The sequence below is a fragment of the Heteronotia binoei genome, chromosome 5, assembly GCF_032191835.1.
Source record: "Heteronotia binoei isolate CCM8104 ecotype False Entrance Well chromosome 5, APGP_CSIRO_Hbin_v1, whole genome shotgun sequence".
NCBI lineage: Eukaryota > Metazoa > Chordata > Lepidosauria > Squamata > Gekkonidae > Heteronotia > Heteronotia binoei.
Genome location: NC_083227.1, coordinates 140138473 through 140156445, shown reverse-complemented (window position 1 = coordinate 140156445; position 17973 = coordinate 140138473). Strand labels below are relative to the sequence as shown.

The following is a 17973-nucleotide window of genomic DNA, read 5'->3' as shown; positions in this document are numbered from 1 at the left end:
GTCCCACAGTCCCCATTACACTTCCCTCTTTTGCCAATGGAAATGGTGGCAGGATCCAGGCCCACGGTATTTAACTATGTTATGCAAAGTTAGATTTTCTCACTAAAGATATATATATATATATAATGGACACTGCATACACAGAGAGCAAGCATGTCATACTTCTTGTCTCTCTTTGTGGACATGCTGAGATGGCAGCAGGATAGCAAGGGAAGCCTTGGGCATTCAGTAGTGAAGACTCACTCTTAGAAGAGGCAGATACAGAAACCCCCCTATAAGTGCCTCCTTGCCTCTTCTCCCTTTTCCTCACCTGGCCACATCTGCCAGAGGATCCTTCAATGGTCAATGCACATGGAGCCCCCTCTATCTGAGAATCCTATTATTTTGGAAGTTTTTATGCTCCCTTCCCAGAGTTCAGTTCCCACAGTTAACCATGTGCAAGTATGAGCACAGAGCATTAGCTGATTGGGTGGGATGGCGAGAGACTGCAAACAGAAAAGAAGGCCACATATTTTGAAAGTTATACTAATATCCCAAAACTAAATTTACCGAGAAGTCCCATTGGTTTCAAAAGTAACTTACATCGAAGGAAGTGAATTACGATTGAATCATATCATTGCAACTGTTTCAGCAAGTGATTGCTTATGTTGTTCTATACTAACTGAGCCTTTCTGGAACATGGTTAAATAAATATTTACCATCAGCTGATCAGCTGCTTCGTTGTCTTTGTCCTGTCTCTCCTTTACAAGCCTGTGAAAACTGTTAATTTGTCTTTCATTTAAAGGTGCTCTTTCAAATCCTTCCAGTTCCAACTGAACAGCCAAAGACTGAATTAATGAATCTCTGGTTCTAATGTGCTGCTGGTGACGATCTGCTTGCAGCTGAAGACGACCTTCATAACACAACAATGAAATTTAAACCCATTTTCATCATTCGAAAATGACAAGGAGTTCCAGCTCTATTAATTAGATGCTAAAGGCTACAAAAGATTCGAGGTAATCTGAAAAGTCCACTTTAAATATAAAAGCAAAACTGAAAACACAGTCAGTGATACAGTGATTAGACTGTTGGACTAAACCTGGAAAACCAGAGTTCATGACTGCATTCAGCCATTAAGCTCAATGAATGACTTTGACTAGTTTCTCTCTCTCTCAGCAGAACCTGTCTTACAGGCTTTCATGTGCGCTAAATGGGCTTGTGAACAGGCCCTAAGCTGCTTGAAGGAAGGACAAAATAAAACCCCAATAGATAAATGTGTGCATTCCCTGTCAAATTCATTGTCAACCTGTGTATATTCACTGTCAAGTTCAACTTGCGGGTATCAAAGAATTCACAACACTTTTTATGTCTTGCAGGCCTCAAGACAGACACATGTGGAAAGTTACTGACAACATTTCTTCTTGTTACTGGATTTGGAGGTAGCCTTAGCTGGCAGAAGAGGAATGAGAGAGGGACGGTGGCTCAGTGGTAGAGCATCTGCTTGGGAAGCAGAAGGTCCCAGGTTCAATCCCTGGCATCTCCAAAAAAGGGTCCAGGCAAATAGGTGTGAAAAATCTCAGCTTGAGACCCTGGAGAGCTGCTGCCAGTCTGGGTAGACAATACTGACTTTGATGGACCAAGGTCTGATTCAGTATAAGGCAGCTTCATATGTTCATATGTATATATATGTTCATATATTCTCTTGCTTACCTTGGAGACTGTCTGGGCTTTTTTTAATCCCGTATTGAGTCTTACAGTATCTCTAGGTAGACACTGCTCTCCATATTGTGATTGCTGCATTAGAGATGGATCTGCCCTCCTTAGAAGCTTGACAAGACATGAAGTGTGGGGAGGGGGTGGGTAGAGCAACTATTCAGGATAACAGGAAGCTTTTTGCAAAAAATATGCATATGCCTTGCCCATGGAGCAAGGAGCACAGCCCATACAAGAATACCTCCACCCTTTGATGGGAAACCACTTTCAGTACATTAAAATAGAAACATCACAAAGATTCATAATGACTCTTCTGTATCATGGGGTAAAGAGTTTTGAGGGGGTTTTTTTGTCTTTGCTAATGAAAGAAATATTCTTAGAAGTTACCTCAATATACTGATTTCCCCCCACCCTCCATTTTGGCACCGTAAAAACTCTGCTATCCAGCATTCTTAGGGAATGGAGACTGCCAAATAATCAAGTGCTGGATACTCAAGTATGTTTCCTGTCCCTTCTCCAGAGAGATCCACAGCAACAAAATCCCACTCCCTTGGGAGTGCTACAGTAACAACTGCCACACTTGGGTGGTCCCTTCTTCTCCCCCCTTGTAGACACATCAAATCTATCCTTTGTTCTCTGGCTATTTTAGTTAACCTGAATCTCTTAAAAACCACACCTTGATTAAAATGTGATGGGGCCAAACAACAGGATTTTGGCAGACAAATCTAGCCTGAGGGCTACCAGTTGGCAATGTGCATGTTAGGTAAGTGGGTGACAGAATAATAATCTTCATTAAGAACTGTCAAGGATAGAATTTGTGTAAAAGAACTACAAAATCACCCAGAGAATCCTAATGCGTGAACTGATTTGTTTATAATAGCCAGGTAATATAAACTCATTTCTTATATGCTGTGTTTTAAACAGAATCTCAGTACCTTGCTCAATCAGCAGCTCTGATTTTTCTCTGTTGAACCTTTGGCATTCCTTATTTGCCCTCTCCAATTCTCTCTGACATTCTATCAGTCTCTTCTCTTTTTCTCTAACAGTTTTCTGGTGGTTTTGATACATATCTCTAAGCCGCTCATCGGTCCCTTGAAAAACCTGAAGTTATGTGACAGAGAGAAAAGACAGCTTTTAAAATTCTTCAGCATGTTTCAGTCTGTATGCTTTCTAGGAAAGATTCAAACAAATAAATTCCAAGTATGCAAATGAATTACTAATGCAAGTTCACACTTGCCTGATGAGCACATGAAGAGAAAACTTGAAAGGAAAGTTAGAGATTGATACAAGAGATTAATCTAATCATACACTGAGACCTAAGGATGCCTAATCCTTTGCTACTGTGCATGTACCTGAACGAGACCTTGCAATCTCTCAGGGCACTCTCCATGCTTATTTTGCTTCTTTGAAAACATGGCAAATACCTCAGTGAGCTTGACTTGGAGGGCAGGAGCTTTTAAAATTCTTTGTCATGTTTCAGACTTGGAGAGCAGGAGCAAAGGAAGGGCTCTTTTTTTGGTTGTAAAAACATCCACCCACTTGGCAATTTTTCCATGACTGGAACAAAAGGGACCAATAGTGTTCACCAATCAGCATGCAATGCCTGCCTCCAAATTAACTTTGTTTGCCCTTTTCAGATAATATTGTCAGGCACCATGTTCAATGATCTATGTAGCATCATGTCATGTTATTAGCTACTGAACTATGATTTGATGGAAAAGACCTAGTGACCATTTTCAAAAAAGACGACAACCTACTATTTACAAGCAAAAACCGGCACAGAAACAACAGTAGATCAGAGAAACAACAGTAACCTGGACAGAAAAAACTGAATATTCACACAATTCAAGTTTTCGTTTTCCTCCAGGAAATGAATCTGCCCTGCTGAAAGCACTGTTTTCAACCAGAAAAATCCAAATAAGAGAAAACTCAGCACAGAATAATGAATAAATTTACTCAAGCCAATACATTAGCTGTTGAGTAAAAGAATTTTTAAATAAAACAACAGATAGGATGGGAAGTAAATAATACATTTAAAGTCAACGCAACATGGCTCACTAACCGATGAACAAAAACATAGGGTAACGGGGGAAAACCAATGTTTCCTGCCAAGTCAATGTAGCTTTTACTCTGGAATGCTCCCATCCGCATCAATAGAAGTAAATCAAGCAAAAATATATTATCAAGCAAACCTTCTCCATCTTTTGTTGCAAATCTTGATTATCTTTTTCCATCTGTTTTTTCCGGCTTTCCAGAGCTTTAATCTCATTATCAAGTCTCATTACTTTTGTGAGATTATGTTCTATTTCTGCGAGACGATCCTGCAAAGAAGAGAAAAGTAAATGAATCCATTTATAATTATGGGGGTATATAAAATAAAGTACTGAACTAAGCTAAAGCAGTTTTAAAATGTACTAAGGCAATAAAGAATTATTTGGGAAAGTATGGGGATAAGGAATTCTGAAATCTCTCACAAGACAGATAATATCTGACCACAGGGATTAACTGGTAGCCATGAGCCTCACCCTCTTTATTTCAGCCCAGCCTTCATCATGGCAAAGGTACGGGCCAACAACTGGGAAGCAGGACAAAGGTATCTGGCTCTCTTCCATTCAGGGCAGTACCAATTACTGCCTAAAAAAGGATACAGTTCTTAAAACAAACTCTCCAAAGCAGGCCACCAGAAGTGAATTGCCTTTCTGAGTTTGTGCATAACACATTAAAGTTACAATTCTTTGCATAATTCAGCAAAATTGGCTTCTAAGCCAAAATGGGACTCTACCCTATGTTGATGCCCTCTTTGCAGTCTGCATACAGGGGCCCTATTACTCCTCGGGTAGTAGTATGGAAAAGCAGCAAGTTCACCCCTGTGCTTTCTATTGTAGTTGAGAACAATTTCCCCCTTTTTCATCAAAAAAAGAAAATCTGTTCTGCTGATCATGCTTGCACTGTATTGACATGTATTCACTGTACTTGTCATTTATTGCATTCACTCCATTGATCACTGTATCATGGTATTGTCTTGCCAAGTACACATTCATCCTGCATTGTAGTATCTGCTTGCTTGTAACATTTTTTCTAAGTTGTGCAGGAGGGTGGGTATCACAGGGAGCTGGCTATCTGGTAGTTATGGTAATGGCTTGAATTAGCAGGACAACTTTGAGCACCCATGGAAGAAGTCTCGCGTTTACACCAAAGCCTGGGAATTATAACAGACGATGGGGGGAGCTTTTGTGTGCCTTTTTTGTTTCCTATATTATTTGCCTTGTCTGTATGCAAACTATTCTCAGCAATGGCTCTTCAGTGGAAAGTCACTGCTCTGTATCTCACTCTCATTAAACCTTGACCATTTTCATATGTGCTTGAGTTCCTGGGATCAGTGACTGGCAAAACCTTACAAAAATGATGATAAAACAGGAGAACTTTTGAAGCTCCCCTGCCACACTCCGCTGGCCAATTTTATGCTGATAATTTCCTGAATTTTTTATTCTATCCCTATTTACTTCCAAAAAAGTGCTAGCTGAATGAAATATGATGTTAACACACATTTCAATCTGGAATTGTGTTAAAACAGAAATATTTCTGCAATGTGCTCTACATCATTAACTCTGTGCAGTTTCCTTACAACAATCTTAACTCCACTCTAATATCATTCAAATATGGGAGAAAATCTAATTATTATTATTTATTATTATTATTATATTTTTAAACTCCCCTCCCCTGCAAGGCAGGGCTCAGGGTGGTGTACATCTGTAGGGTCATGTATTAATTTAACAATTAAAAACAGTAAAAATATGATAAAAAATACAGAACACAACCTGATAGGATGGCATTAAACTATCAATTATTCCACTGCCTTGCAGGGAGGGAGCAGGAAATAGGAGCATCAGACAGATGGAAATGGTCACTGTCCTTAACTAAACACCTTACAGAACATCTCTGCCTTATAGGCCCTTTGGAACTGCATTAGATTCTGCAGGGCCTGGATGTTATTCGACAGGGAGTTCTACCAGGTTGGACAGAAAATGCCCTGGCTCTAGTTGAGGACAGCTGGATGTCTCTTGGGCCAGGGATCACCAGTAAGTTCTTATCTGCCAAATATAATGCTCTTCAAAGGGTATTCCAAGAGAGGCTGTCCTGAATAATGAGAACCAATTCAAAAAACATTTTCAATCCTAGCTGAAAAAAGGAGGCAAGCCTTTGATTCATACACCACTCTGACAATTCTCTCAGCAGGTACAAAGTACTATATGATCCAGTGCAAGATCATGTGTGTATCCTGCATGTGTGTATTTCTGCAGCAGGAATCTTCTCATATCTACTATGCTTATTTGAAGTGACAGAGAGATATGAAAAAGGGAGATTCCTTGTAAGACTAAACTGACATTGTGCTAATCTAACCAGCCACAAAAAATATTTGTATTAATAAGAGGGCAGACTGAGTCATTCATCATTCTAGGTTCAAAAAGGGTGTGGTTTTTGGTTCCTTATTGCTGCACCAATATAATAATAATAATAATAATAATATTTTATTTTTATATCCCGCCCTCCCCGCCAGGCGGGCTCAGGGCGGCTAACAGGCACGGGAATCCCATGATTCTTATTGGACAGTATAACAGACATGGGAGTCCCATGATTCATAAAAACATAATAATTTGACATTAATTACAAATAGTTATTTAAAATACATAAAAACAAATAAAATATAATAAGATATATTAAGGTAGGTGCTAGAATGATGTAATCCAGATGTATTTAGGATGGCTAAATATCTGTTCATTCGTTGATCCGGTTCTATATCAATTCAATTACCACATGTTGTCTCAAATGCCAACTGAAAGAGAAATGTTTTGCAAGCCCTGCGGAATTGGTTCAGGTCCCGCAGGGCTCGCACCATCTCTGGTAGATCGTTCCACCAACGAGGGGCTATCACCGAGAAGGCCTGCTCCCTAGTGGCCTTCAACCTAACTTCTCTTGGCCCAGGGATTGTTAGTAAGTTCTGGGAACCAGATCTCAGTGCTCTCCGGGGTACATACGGGGAGAGGCGGTCCTTTAGGTAGGCAGGTCCTCGGCCATATAGGACTTTAAAGGTGATAACCAGCACCTTATATCGGACACGGTAGACAACCGGCAGCCAGTGCAAATTACGCAGCCCAGGCCGTGCAGGCTCCCACCGTGGTAGTCCCTCCAACAGCCTGGCCGCCGCGTTCTGGACTACCTGAAGCCTCCGTGTCCGGTACAAGGGCAGCCCCATGTAGAGGGCATTGCAGTAGTCTAACCTCGAAGTGACCGTTGCGTGGATCACAGTTGCTAGGTCGGCGCGCTCCAGGAAGGGAGCCAACTGCCTCGCCCTCTTAAGATGAAAGAAGGCGGATCTAGCAGTGGCAGCTACTTGGGCCTCCATTGATAGGGAGGACTCCAGTAGCACTCCCAGGCTCTTGACTTTGCGCACCGGTACCAGTGGCGCCCCGTCGAAGGCCGGTAGAATAGTCTCCCCTCCTGGCTCGCCGCGGCCCATGCAAAGGACCTCAGTCTTCGCCGGATTCAACTTCAGCCCGCTCAGCCTGAGCCAGTCAGCCACGGCTCGTAGTGCCCGGTCCAGGTTTGCTGGGACATCACCAGTCCGGTCGTCCATCAATAGATAGAGCTGGGTGTCATCTGCATATTGATGGCAACCCAGCCCATTCCTCCGTGCAATCTGGGCAAGGGGACGCATAAAGATGTTAAACAGCATCGGGGAGAGAACTGCTCCCTGAGGCACTCCACAATGAAGTGGGTATCTCTGAGACAGCTCCCCCCCAATTGCCACCCTTTGTCCCCGACCTTCAAGAAAGGAGGAGAGCCACTGTAAGGCTAGCCCCCGAATTCCTGCGTCGGCGAGGCGACGGGTCAGCAGCCGGTGGTCGACCATATCGAACGCCGCCGATAGGTCTAACAGCAGCAATACTGCCGAGCCGCCTCGATCCAGCTCAAAAAGTTTAGCTATACAATTATGTTTAGTGTGAAGGGACAGCAGCAGGTCGAGGGTACTTTAAGGGAAATCCGGCTCCAGGTGTGGGTTTGGGGAATTTGAGGACTGTTGACTTGGGGGGCGGGGCGGGGGGGAGGCAGAGAACAGAGAGAGGCGCAGCACCTGGGAAGATGAGAGAGCATGGGAGGGAGAGCAAGGGAGATGCCAGGTCTTTATGTGAGGTCTTGAATTAAACATGGCTGTAAACTTGAGTGGTCCGCCTGTGTTCATGTGTCACATTTAGCAGTTTGAGAATTACCTTTAATGGTTCGAGCTGGTTCTCAATAGACCTAACATTTTCCCTTGAAGCTGCCAGCTGAGCTTCTCTATTAGTAAGCTGAGTCTGAATCTCTTGTGCCTTTTCCTTATTCTGTTTTAGAAACTTCAGTGTCTCCTGACACACTTTAACCTGTTGACCTTGCTTCAAACGAACTTGACGAAGAGTTTCCAGTGCTTTAATGTACCTTTTAAAAGTAAAAACATTTTTGCATTTAAAATCCAACCAATATTTATACTTTGCTATACGGAATTTTATTATAGTAGGCTTAATTAGCATTTTTAAATTGACATGATTAAAAAAAACTCAAATGTGTTATTTGTACTTAAGAAGTTAACCTTGTTGCTGAAAAGATTTCATCAAACTTTTGTTTCAGGGCCTTTCCTTCACTTAACGGCCAGTTGGATTCTTCTTGATGGCAGAATATGACATTGTTAATCACAGACTTGGAAACACCAAGGGCACTGATCATCTCTCGATCAATTTCTGCACATTTGGAGCTCAGACTGACCTTCTCCCCATGCCTGTTATGATCAGACAAGGAAAGCATAAATACTTGACAACACATTACAATCCTAATAAAAAGGGAGACTACCAGACACAGTCAGACCTAACATTTACATTTCTTTGAAAGGCTGATTCATAAAGCAGTCTGTGTTAATATGGAAACTATTTCATGCAGTTAAATGGCATATAAGGATATAACATTGTCCCCCCCCTTTTTAAAAAAAATAGATTTCATTTTATTGAATCTAATCTAATACAAAGGGAGCATAGGGAAAATAAATAAAAATATACATCAAACATACAAGAATCTAATTTAGATCACTGGATGCATATAAGAATTTTCAAAAACAACACATATTATGCCAGGTATTAAGAATTAAGAAATAGCCTACAATTCATTCTATTATGCAAAAATGAAAGGATATAACATTTTCTATTCTTTTTCCATTCTTTCCTAAGGCTTTAGACATTATAATTTGTTGTCAATGTAATAGGAAAAAAAGTGAATGCATATTATCAGACAAGTAATCTACAACAAAGCTAGAATAATAATAAAGAAGTAACTGGATGCACTAGCAAAAATATAATTTTAAACAAGGATCCCAAATGCAAACATTCTGAATGAGTCGCAATATGAAGGCGAGAGTTGATTACAACTCTCACTGCTATGCAGAAAGGAAAGTCAGATTTAGAATTTGTCACTGTACTAACTTCTTCTACAGAACTGCACTAAAATCCAGTATTAGGATTGCAGCTGCTTCCCTTTAACAAATAATTCAACAGGAATCCCAATATTTTCTTTTTATTTTACTTACCACTGATTGACAGTGCAAGGATTTTTGAAATAAAGAGCAGCTCTAGCGAATTTTCACATATGCATGCAAAAAATACATTAATGTCAGCTCATCACTCACTTTGTTCTTGTTATCACTCCTTCAAGAGTTTTAAATTCTGTTTTCTTTCCTTTCTGAGTGCATACCATGGATCGCTGGACAGCTACAAGCTCTCCATTAACATCACGAAACTGAAGTCGAATTTGAGCCCTCACATCTGTTTCATTAGCAACCTTTAGCAACAAAAGGGTAACATTATTTTTAAACTTTTACAAATGCTAATACCTAACATTATTTTTAAACTTTTACAAATGCTAATACCATTACCTGTCCTCCAGCACACAATCAGCCTGCCCCAGTCATTTAAATAAAGGGAGCAGATCTGTGCATAAAACTTAAGGAGCACACAGATCTAAGGCCCCTACTGGGATTAATGGTGTCAGCCCTTACAGTTCACATGAACACTGGAATAAATGTATGTAGTATAAGTAGCCTGTTCTTATTATATGTACATTTTTAAAAAATTTCTTCTCTCTTTGTTGATATTCTTGCATATTTCTAATATATTTTGGAGTGTAGTGTGCATTAGAATTTATATAGCACTTTAAAGAAATATATAGGACTTTATATAGGACTTTAAAGTGTTCAATATCCTCCTCCTTTACAACAATTACCCTATAAGCTATACACACACACACACACACACAGGAAAGACAGCAGAATCAACAATGCCCCTTCTTCTGCCTATGCTGGAAAACTTGTTAGTCTCTATAAGAGATAAGAGAACACTGAACTTAGCATGAATGTTCTTTTTACTCGAGGAGAATACTTTGACAGTTGGATATTCTCCTATTCACAATTTGTGACGGCAGGAAGTAGATTCTTCCCTTTGTTTCCGTTGGGGAGGGAGCATTCATCAACCTCAATTTGGAGACTTCAGGAGATAACGAAGGCCACCATGCAATGTGCCTTGTCAAAAATTAACTGTAGCTCCATAGGAGAAGGTACAAATCAGAGCATAGCTGATAGAAGGACTAACAGGATATAGGGGGGAAAAACACATTCTCAGGAAACACAGCAAGTATAAACTGGAACAATACGGTTAGAGATTAAAAGCAGACAACACAGTTGCAGTCATGGCCCTGGCTGATCACTTCATGGGGACCAGGCTAGCATCCAAAATGAAAGACACCACTCTTTCTAATCTGTTGAGATAAACTTGACAGGGGAATGGTAAGATCTGGACATTCTGAGTAGTTCACACAGTCAAATTACTGACATCCTAGCAGTGAGAGACATGGCTGTGGAAGCTTTTTTGTCCAAAGCTGTGGCTTCATGGGACTGGTGTAGAAGTGCATTACTTAGGGCAGTATCCCTAAGATTTTGTTCTCTCTCCTTGGGAGGGGCACTCCTGAGGGCAAAAGAGCAAAAGAAGAGTCCACCATTGGAATTTTTAGTAGCCTCATAATCTTAGGAGGAAAAGAATAAAAACGTTTAGAATGCCTGAAATGCAGTCTCTAAGAAAGGGAGGGGCATTCTTCCTTGATCTCTGAGGTAAAGAACCTGGGAAACAGAAAAACAGTGGCAACCTCACCGGAGTATGACAGAATATCCAGGTTTCCTTCATCTGATCCTTCCTCCTTCACATCTTGTGGATGCTCTGCTTGGCAGCTAAGAGCTTTAAGGTCTTCCGAGCTTTACAAAGGAGAGAAGGGAGTTCCCTCTGGGCAAAAAACCTGTCTAGTGCACTGGGCAAAAGGAGGTTTTTCATCATCAGACAATTCCTGTTCCTCTCTAACTCAGTTATGGTCAGTGTGCTAAATTACAGAGAACTCCTTGTGGAATCTAAAGGATAAGGAAGATGAGGGTGCTAGGTCTTTCATGGTTGCATTGATAGGTCAGTGTGGCTAGGCTGTCTGCTACCTGGAGTCCCACTGGGAAGAATTTTGTTTCCATGAGACACAGAAGAGGGAAGGAAAGTCTGGACCTTTTAAGAGCACTGACAATTTTTTCCATCCTGGAGTTCTATGGAGATTGGAGGGCCTTCTACACACACACACACACACATTCAGAGGCACTGCAGGGAGATCCCACCTGTTGCTCATTAACCACCCTGGAGAGTGCCGCTTTCCCACTACTAGGAGCCCCAGCAGAGACTCAGCCCCATTCATAGTCCTCCCTAGTATGCATTTCAGTTTTCCTGCTGCCCATTTCAGAGCTGTGGAGCTCAATGGTTGCTCTTGCACAGCTGTTGCCAAAGGGTGGAAAGAGATGTGGGCAATCCTTTTGCCTCAGTGCTAGAGGATGACTATCTCCGTTTCTTCCATGGAGAATGCTGCACCATCTGATGGATCAGGTGAAGAAATTGTTTATGCCATCACTGTGGCTAAGTCACAGAGCTCAGAGAAATTGTGAGTATTAGTGGTTGCAGGGGGTGGGGTGTAGAACAGCAAACAAACCCAGAAACAAAAGGAACACAAAGGAAAAAGCAGCCTAAGCACTCAATGAACAAATGTGGAGTGCTTTTCCTACTGCGCTCTCAGGACGAGGCAAGAAACTCAACTGTGGGTGATGGATAGTTTCTCCCAACTGGAGACAGAAGAAACAACCTAATTGCTGCCTTTGGGGATTGCGGGTAGGAAAGTACCCAACTGTCAAGTTCCCTCCTCTCTTTAAGTGAAAAATAAATGAACACAAATCAGACACAAGAAATCACAATGTTCAGAGAAGAGTAGGGAGAACATTTCAATCTTGGACATACTATTACAGACATGAGACATTCAGGTCTAATAAAAAACAAACAAACAAACAAACAATCTTCCAAATATACAATGTGAAACTTGTGACCTAAACAGATGACATGCAGTGTTTAATGTTATTAGTGATGTACACTCAGTGCTCTGACATGCCAAGTGTAGCTCTCCTGAGCATCATACCACAATGTGGCACCTGCCTCATATTTCAGGACAGTGAGCAAGGCCCTTGCCTGGTGGGGCTTCTGGTCAGCAGGTGGTTCCCATCTTAAAACACCCACCACCAGAGGAATAGGTAAACTTCAAGCCTATCTGAGGTGCATATTTCATGCTAGTGATTTAAGTAACTATGGTTGGTTGATGAGAACTGTGAATATGGCTCTCTGTGAGCTGTGGAATGTGTAACACTCCTCTAGACCCAACTGTGAATAATTTTTAACTGACTGTTTTTAACACATTTTATCAGCCTATAACTTTGGACCAATGTTAGTGAAAATTGTTTTCAGTGAAGAGTTGGGCCATATTTTAAATGTCTCAAGTTGATCGAACTTTTTACATTGGCTTTATTAAACATCATGAAGGCAGGATGTAAAGTGGGGGTTATGTGAGTTGTACCTTACTCCTTTAACTGCTATATTGTGTTCTTGCCTCAGATAACAAAGGTGAAGAAGCCGCCTAAAAACACTGAGCATAATATATACAAAATGTGTAAATAACAGTTGTATATATTAGTGAGTGGTGGGATGTAAGACATCACCCTCTACCTATTTGTATGGACTGATAATTTCCATTTCATTGTATCTGAAGAAGTGCACGAGCACACTTATTGGTCTTAAAAGTGCCACTGGACTCAAACTGCTGCTTCAAACTAATGTACTTTCCCACCTGAATTTTTGTAAAAGCAATACATGATACAAACAAACAGGACCAGTTCACATAGCTAACAACAGGTTTGCAGTTTATAACGTAAAAGATACCACAGAATAAGAATTACTTTCCCCCAACATATATCTATTCTGTAATGTGTGTCTTAACCCCCTATCTATATGTTCCAATGTCCTCCTTTCTTACCTTAGGATCATGAACAAATGATTTTCCTTGGGTGCCAGGTGGGAAATCCCCAGTGCAGATATACTTGAGACATTCTATGATAGTCTAATGAAAAGAGAAATAAGTGTCAGTAAAATAATACAGCAGTAGCTGCTCTATTCTTTTCTACAGAATATGATACGACCATAACCTAGAAATAGTTTATCCTTTACTTCCAGTGACTTTATTGCACATTTAATAGCAGATGTGTTTCCTTTCATGAAAAATATGTGTGAATAGGTCCTATGTATCTCATCAGATCAGTTTCAATGTTCACCGTAGTTCACTAATGAAAGTTCTCATCAGGGCTGTAACAGCAGCATTCCTTCCTTGTTCTAAAACTATCGTTTGCCAGTTTGTTTCTTGTTGATTATAAATTACAAATCTAGCACAGTTCTCCACATAACTTGCCATGCGTCAGTTACGTTCTTCTGCTTGTCTCCTTTCCCCGCCCACAGGCATCCATCACAGGCCTACCTTTTCCATAGCAGTAATCACTTAATGGAATAGGCTTGCTGAGCAAGTGGTATCTGTAGGTACTGTAACAGTGCTTTATTTGCAAGGGCACTTGTTAACTGAGATGCAGACACTGTGATTGTTATTCTGATTTGTTATATATTCTGTTATGATGCTTAATGTTTTAAGGTTTTAAATGTTTTAAATATTTATACATCTAAATGTTATTAATTTTATGTTTGACTCCCTGTTGTAAGCCGCCCTGAGCCACCTCGTGGGAAGGGCGGGATATAAATCCTAAATAAATAAATATTTTTTTTAAAAAAACAGCTTTTATACATTATACCCATCCACAAATGGCTGCAGAAGTGTATCCATCCTGAAAGCTAACTGTAGTTAGTCACATGCCCATGCAACTCAGTAAAGTACAAAAATGCAGCTTATCTAAAAGAAATAAAACAAACTTCTCACCGTTTTTCCAGCACCGTTTGGCCCCACCAAGATAGTTAAAGGGTTCAAGAAAGTGATTACTTGCTTATCTTTGTCCTCTACCCCAAAGCTCCTCACACCAAGGATGCTCATTTTATCAATCCTAGACATTTTCGCAGAATATTCCACCTTCTTTGAGCTCTAATATTTTGATTATCCTATAAAAGAACAGATTATAAATACAATTTTCCCTCTGGAAGAAGCAAGTATTTTTAATGCATAATTTATGAAAGCAGAACCAAGTTTTTATTACCTGTGATTGTTCAAATGCTAGTCTGTGTTATCAGCACTCGTCCTACCTTAGGCTGGAGGAAGTTCCTCCACACTAGAGAGCCTTTCTCCAATTTAAGTGAAGTTAGGGTCCTCAGTCTTAGTGAGCCTGGGGGCATTTTTAGAATTCTGAGAACATGAATGGGCACCAGCATGGTATACTGCGGGCAATTAGAAAACATTGGGAAGTTGCAAGCCAAGCATTCTCCTACTATAATTTCTGGCCAGTCCTGCTCCAATGAGGTAGAAAGCCCAGTCTGGTTTTTTGCTTTAGGGAAGAAGCAAATGGGCGTCAGGAACCCACTGGCAAGCCCCATGGTGCCCACAGGTTGGGGATAAGTATATAGAGGATGAGCCACTTCTTGAAGAAAGGCTCCACTTTGCTCAGTGCAAGGACAGAACACTGCCTTTCAGTAGATTTACAACTCATCCCAGGTACATAAACAGGGAGGGAATTATATGATGGAGTAGAAAATATTGTGCCATACACTAGGCAAGATTTTGAGCAGCTGTTTCAAAGCTACCCATTCGTTATATCTGGTGTACAAGTATCTGTGAATCATCACCACAGGATGCAAAGCACAAGTCACAACTGAAATGACATTATATGAGACTAAGATACATTAACTACCAATAGGTTACAAGTATCTAGTAAACTCCCAAGCAGGGTGTATAAATCGGCACAAGTGAGTAAGAATCTATCTTTCCTGAGCCAAGACCCTCTGTGTACTCTTTGTAAAAAGGCTATGAGTCAATGACATTTTCTCATTATTGCACGAATCTGGGCATATCCACATAGGTTGTTTGCCTTGAGTTCAATGCTGTTGGAAAGAGCTTCCCCCTAATACATTGATGCACCTTCTGGGGTTTCTGAGCTTTTTTCCTATCATTTTGAAATTCACTTTGCTGTGAAGTTATGGGAAAGATCACATAACTTCTCTGATCTACTATTAATTCTGTGCCAATTTTTGCTTGTAAATAGTAGATTGTCATCTTTTTTGAAAATGGTCACATGGTCTGTTCCAGCAAATCATAGTTCAGTAGTTAATAACATGACATTATGATGCTACATAGATCACTGAACATGGCGTCAGGAACTAGGGTGACCATAATGTCTGAAGGCCAGCCAGGGACATGTTGGGGGGGGGGGGGGAGGGTGCGCGCGCGCGGAGCGCGTGTGCCGCCGGAAACAGGAAGTGACGTCACTTCCGGTGACGGCATGCCACCACAGGAAACAGGAAGTGACATCACTTCCTGTGGCATCATTTCCCCGCGTCACCTGCCGGAAATGGGAAGTGACATCACTTCCTGTGACATCATTTCCCCCAAATGCCACTGCCGGAAACAGGAAGTGACTTCACAGCACTTCCTGTGACATCCCCAAAAATCCCCCAAATATCACCGCCGGAAACAATTTTGTTCTGAAATCCTGTATATACTTCATCAGTATATGGGATAAGGCACTTTCTCAACTGTGCTGCATAATGCAGCCTATTTATTTTGTCCTGTTTGCTCTGTTGGCTCTATCTGCGCCACCTTCATCACTTTCGGGGTGTGGATCCCCCAGTGGGGTGGTCTCCCGACTCCCTCCGCCGGCTGTTTCTGATAGCCCTGCGCCCCCTCTTTCATTTGATATGTGTCCCGTGCGGGTGCCACCCTCCCGCCGGGAGATGCCGCAAAATGAGCCCCCTTGAGGCTTATGGCGGCAGGGCTCGGGGGAAGCGAGCTAGACTGCTGTTCTTTTGAGGGGTTATAGAGTGTTTCGAGCCCGTCCCTGTGGCATCGGTCCCATCGTTGTGGGACCCAGGGGGCCGGCGCAGCGGCACGCCGAAGCAGCCTGTCACTAATAACACAGGTCGAGATGCAGGACAGGAACCTGGAAGTGACCGACAGGCTGCTTCAGCGTGCCGCTGCGCCGGCCCCCTGGGCCCCACAATGATGGGACCGATGCCACAGGGACGGGCTCGAAACACTCTATAACCCCTCAAAAGAACAGCAGTCTAGCTCGCTTCCCCCGAGCCCTGCCGCCATAAGCCTCAAGGGGGCTCATTTTGCGGCATCTCCCGGCGGGAGGGTGGCACCCGCACGGGACACATATCAAATGAAAGAGGGGGCGCAGGGCTATCAGAAACAGCCGGCGGAGGGAGTCGGGAGACCACTCCACTGGGGGATCCACACCCCGGAAGTGATGAAGGTGGCGCAGATAGAGCCAACAGAGCCAACAGGACAAAATAAATAGGCTGATTTATGCAGCACAGTTGAGAAAGTGCCTTATCCCATATACTGATGAAGTAAATACAGGATCTGAGAACAAAATTGCACTAGAAGACACAAACACAAAGCTCCCTTACACTGAATCAGTGCTTGGGTCCACCAAAGTCAGTATTGTCACATAAGAGAAGCCCTGTTGGATCAGGCCAGTGGCCCATCCAGTCCAACACTCTGCGTCACATAAGAACATAAGAGAAGCCCTGTTGGATCAGGCCAGTGGCCCATCCAGTCCAACACTCTGCGTCACATAAGAACATAGGAGAAGCCCTGTTGGATCAGGCCAGTGGCCCATCCAGTCCAACACTCTGCGTCACATAAGAACATAGGAGAAGCCCTGTTGGATCAGGCCAGTGGCCCATCCAGTCCAACACTCTGTGTCACACTTAAGAACATAAGAGAAGCCCTGTTGGATCAGGCCAGTGGCCCATCCAGTCCAACTCTCTGCGTCACATAAGAACATAAGAGAAGCCCTGTTGGATCAGGCCAGTGGCCCATCCAGTCCAACACTCTGCGTCACATAAGAACATAGGAGAAGCCCTGTTGGATCAGGCCAGTGGCCCATCCAGTCCAACACTCTGTGTCACACTTAAGAACATAAGAGAAGCCCTGTTGGATCAGGCCAGTGGCCCATCCAGTCCAACACTCTGCGTCACATAAGAACATAGGAGAAGCCCTGTTGGATCAGGCCAGTGGCCCATCCAGTCCAACTCTCTGCGTCACATAAGGACATAAGAGAAGCCCTGTTGGATCAGGCCAGTGGCCCATCCAGTCCAACACTCTGCGTCACATAAGAACATAGGAGAAGCCCTGTTGGATCAGGCCAGTGGCCCATCCAGTCCAACACTCTGTGTCACACTTAAGAACATAAGAGAAGCCCTGTTGGATCAGGCCAGTGGCCCATCCAGTCCAACACTCTGCGTCACATAAGAACATAGGAGAAGCCCTGTTGGATCAGGCCAGTGGCCCATCCAGTCCAACACTCTGTGTCACACTTAAGAACATAAGAGAAGCCCTGTTGGATCAGGCCAGTGGCCCATCCAGTCCAACTCTCTGCGTCACATAAGAACATAAGAGAAGCCCTGTTGGATCAGGCCAGTGGCCCATCCAGTCCAACACTCTGCGTCACATAAGAACATAGGAGAAGCCCTGTTGGATCAGGCCAGTGGCCCATCCAGTCCAACACTCTGTGTCACACTTAAGAACATAAGAGAAGCCCTGTTGGATCAGGCCAGTGGCCCATCCAGTCCAACACTCTGCGTCACATAAGAACATAAGAGAAGCCCTGTTGGATCAGGCCAGTGGCCCATCCAGTCCAACACTCTGTGT

At 42.6% G+C, this 17973-nt stretch overlaps 1 protein-coding gene across 1 annotated transcript in view; it reads right to left on the bottom strand.

The window, feature by feature from the left end:
- Positions 1 to 17973, bottom strand: part of RAD50 (RAD50 double strand break repair protein) — a 59818-nt gene that overhangs the window by 26512 nt on the left and 15333 nt on the right. Inside the window, exons 2-9 of the mRNA XM_060240509.1 lie at positions 14089 to 14264; positions 13144 to 13227; positions 9401 to 9552; positions 8318 to 8503; positions 7962 to 8166; positions 3885 to 4013; positions 2628 to 2793; positions 699 to 892 (exon numbers count right to left, since the gene is read on the bottom strand). Coding sequence (XP_060096492.1) covers positions 699 to 892; positions 2628 to 2793; positions 3885 to 4013; positions 7962 to 8166; positions 8318 to 8503; positions 9401 to 9552; positions 13144 to 13227; positions 14089 to 14217 — 1245 coding nt within the window. The 5' untranslated portion in view covers positions 14218 to 14264. The remainder of the gene's footprint in view (positions 1 to 698; positions 893 to 2627; positions 2794 to 3884; positions 4014 to 7961; positions 8167 to 8317; positions 8504 to 9400; positions 9553 to 13143; positions 13228 to 14088; positions 14265 to 17973) is intronic.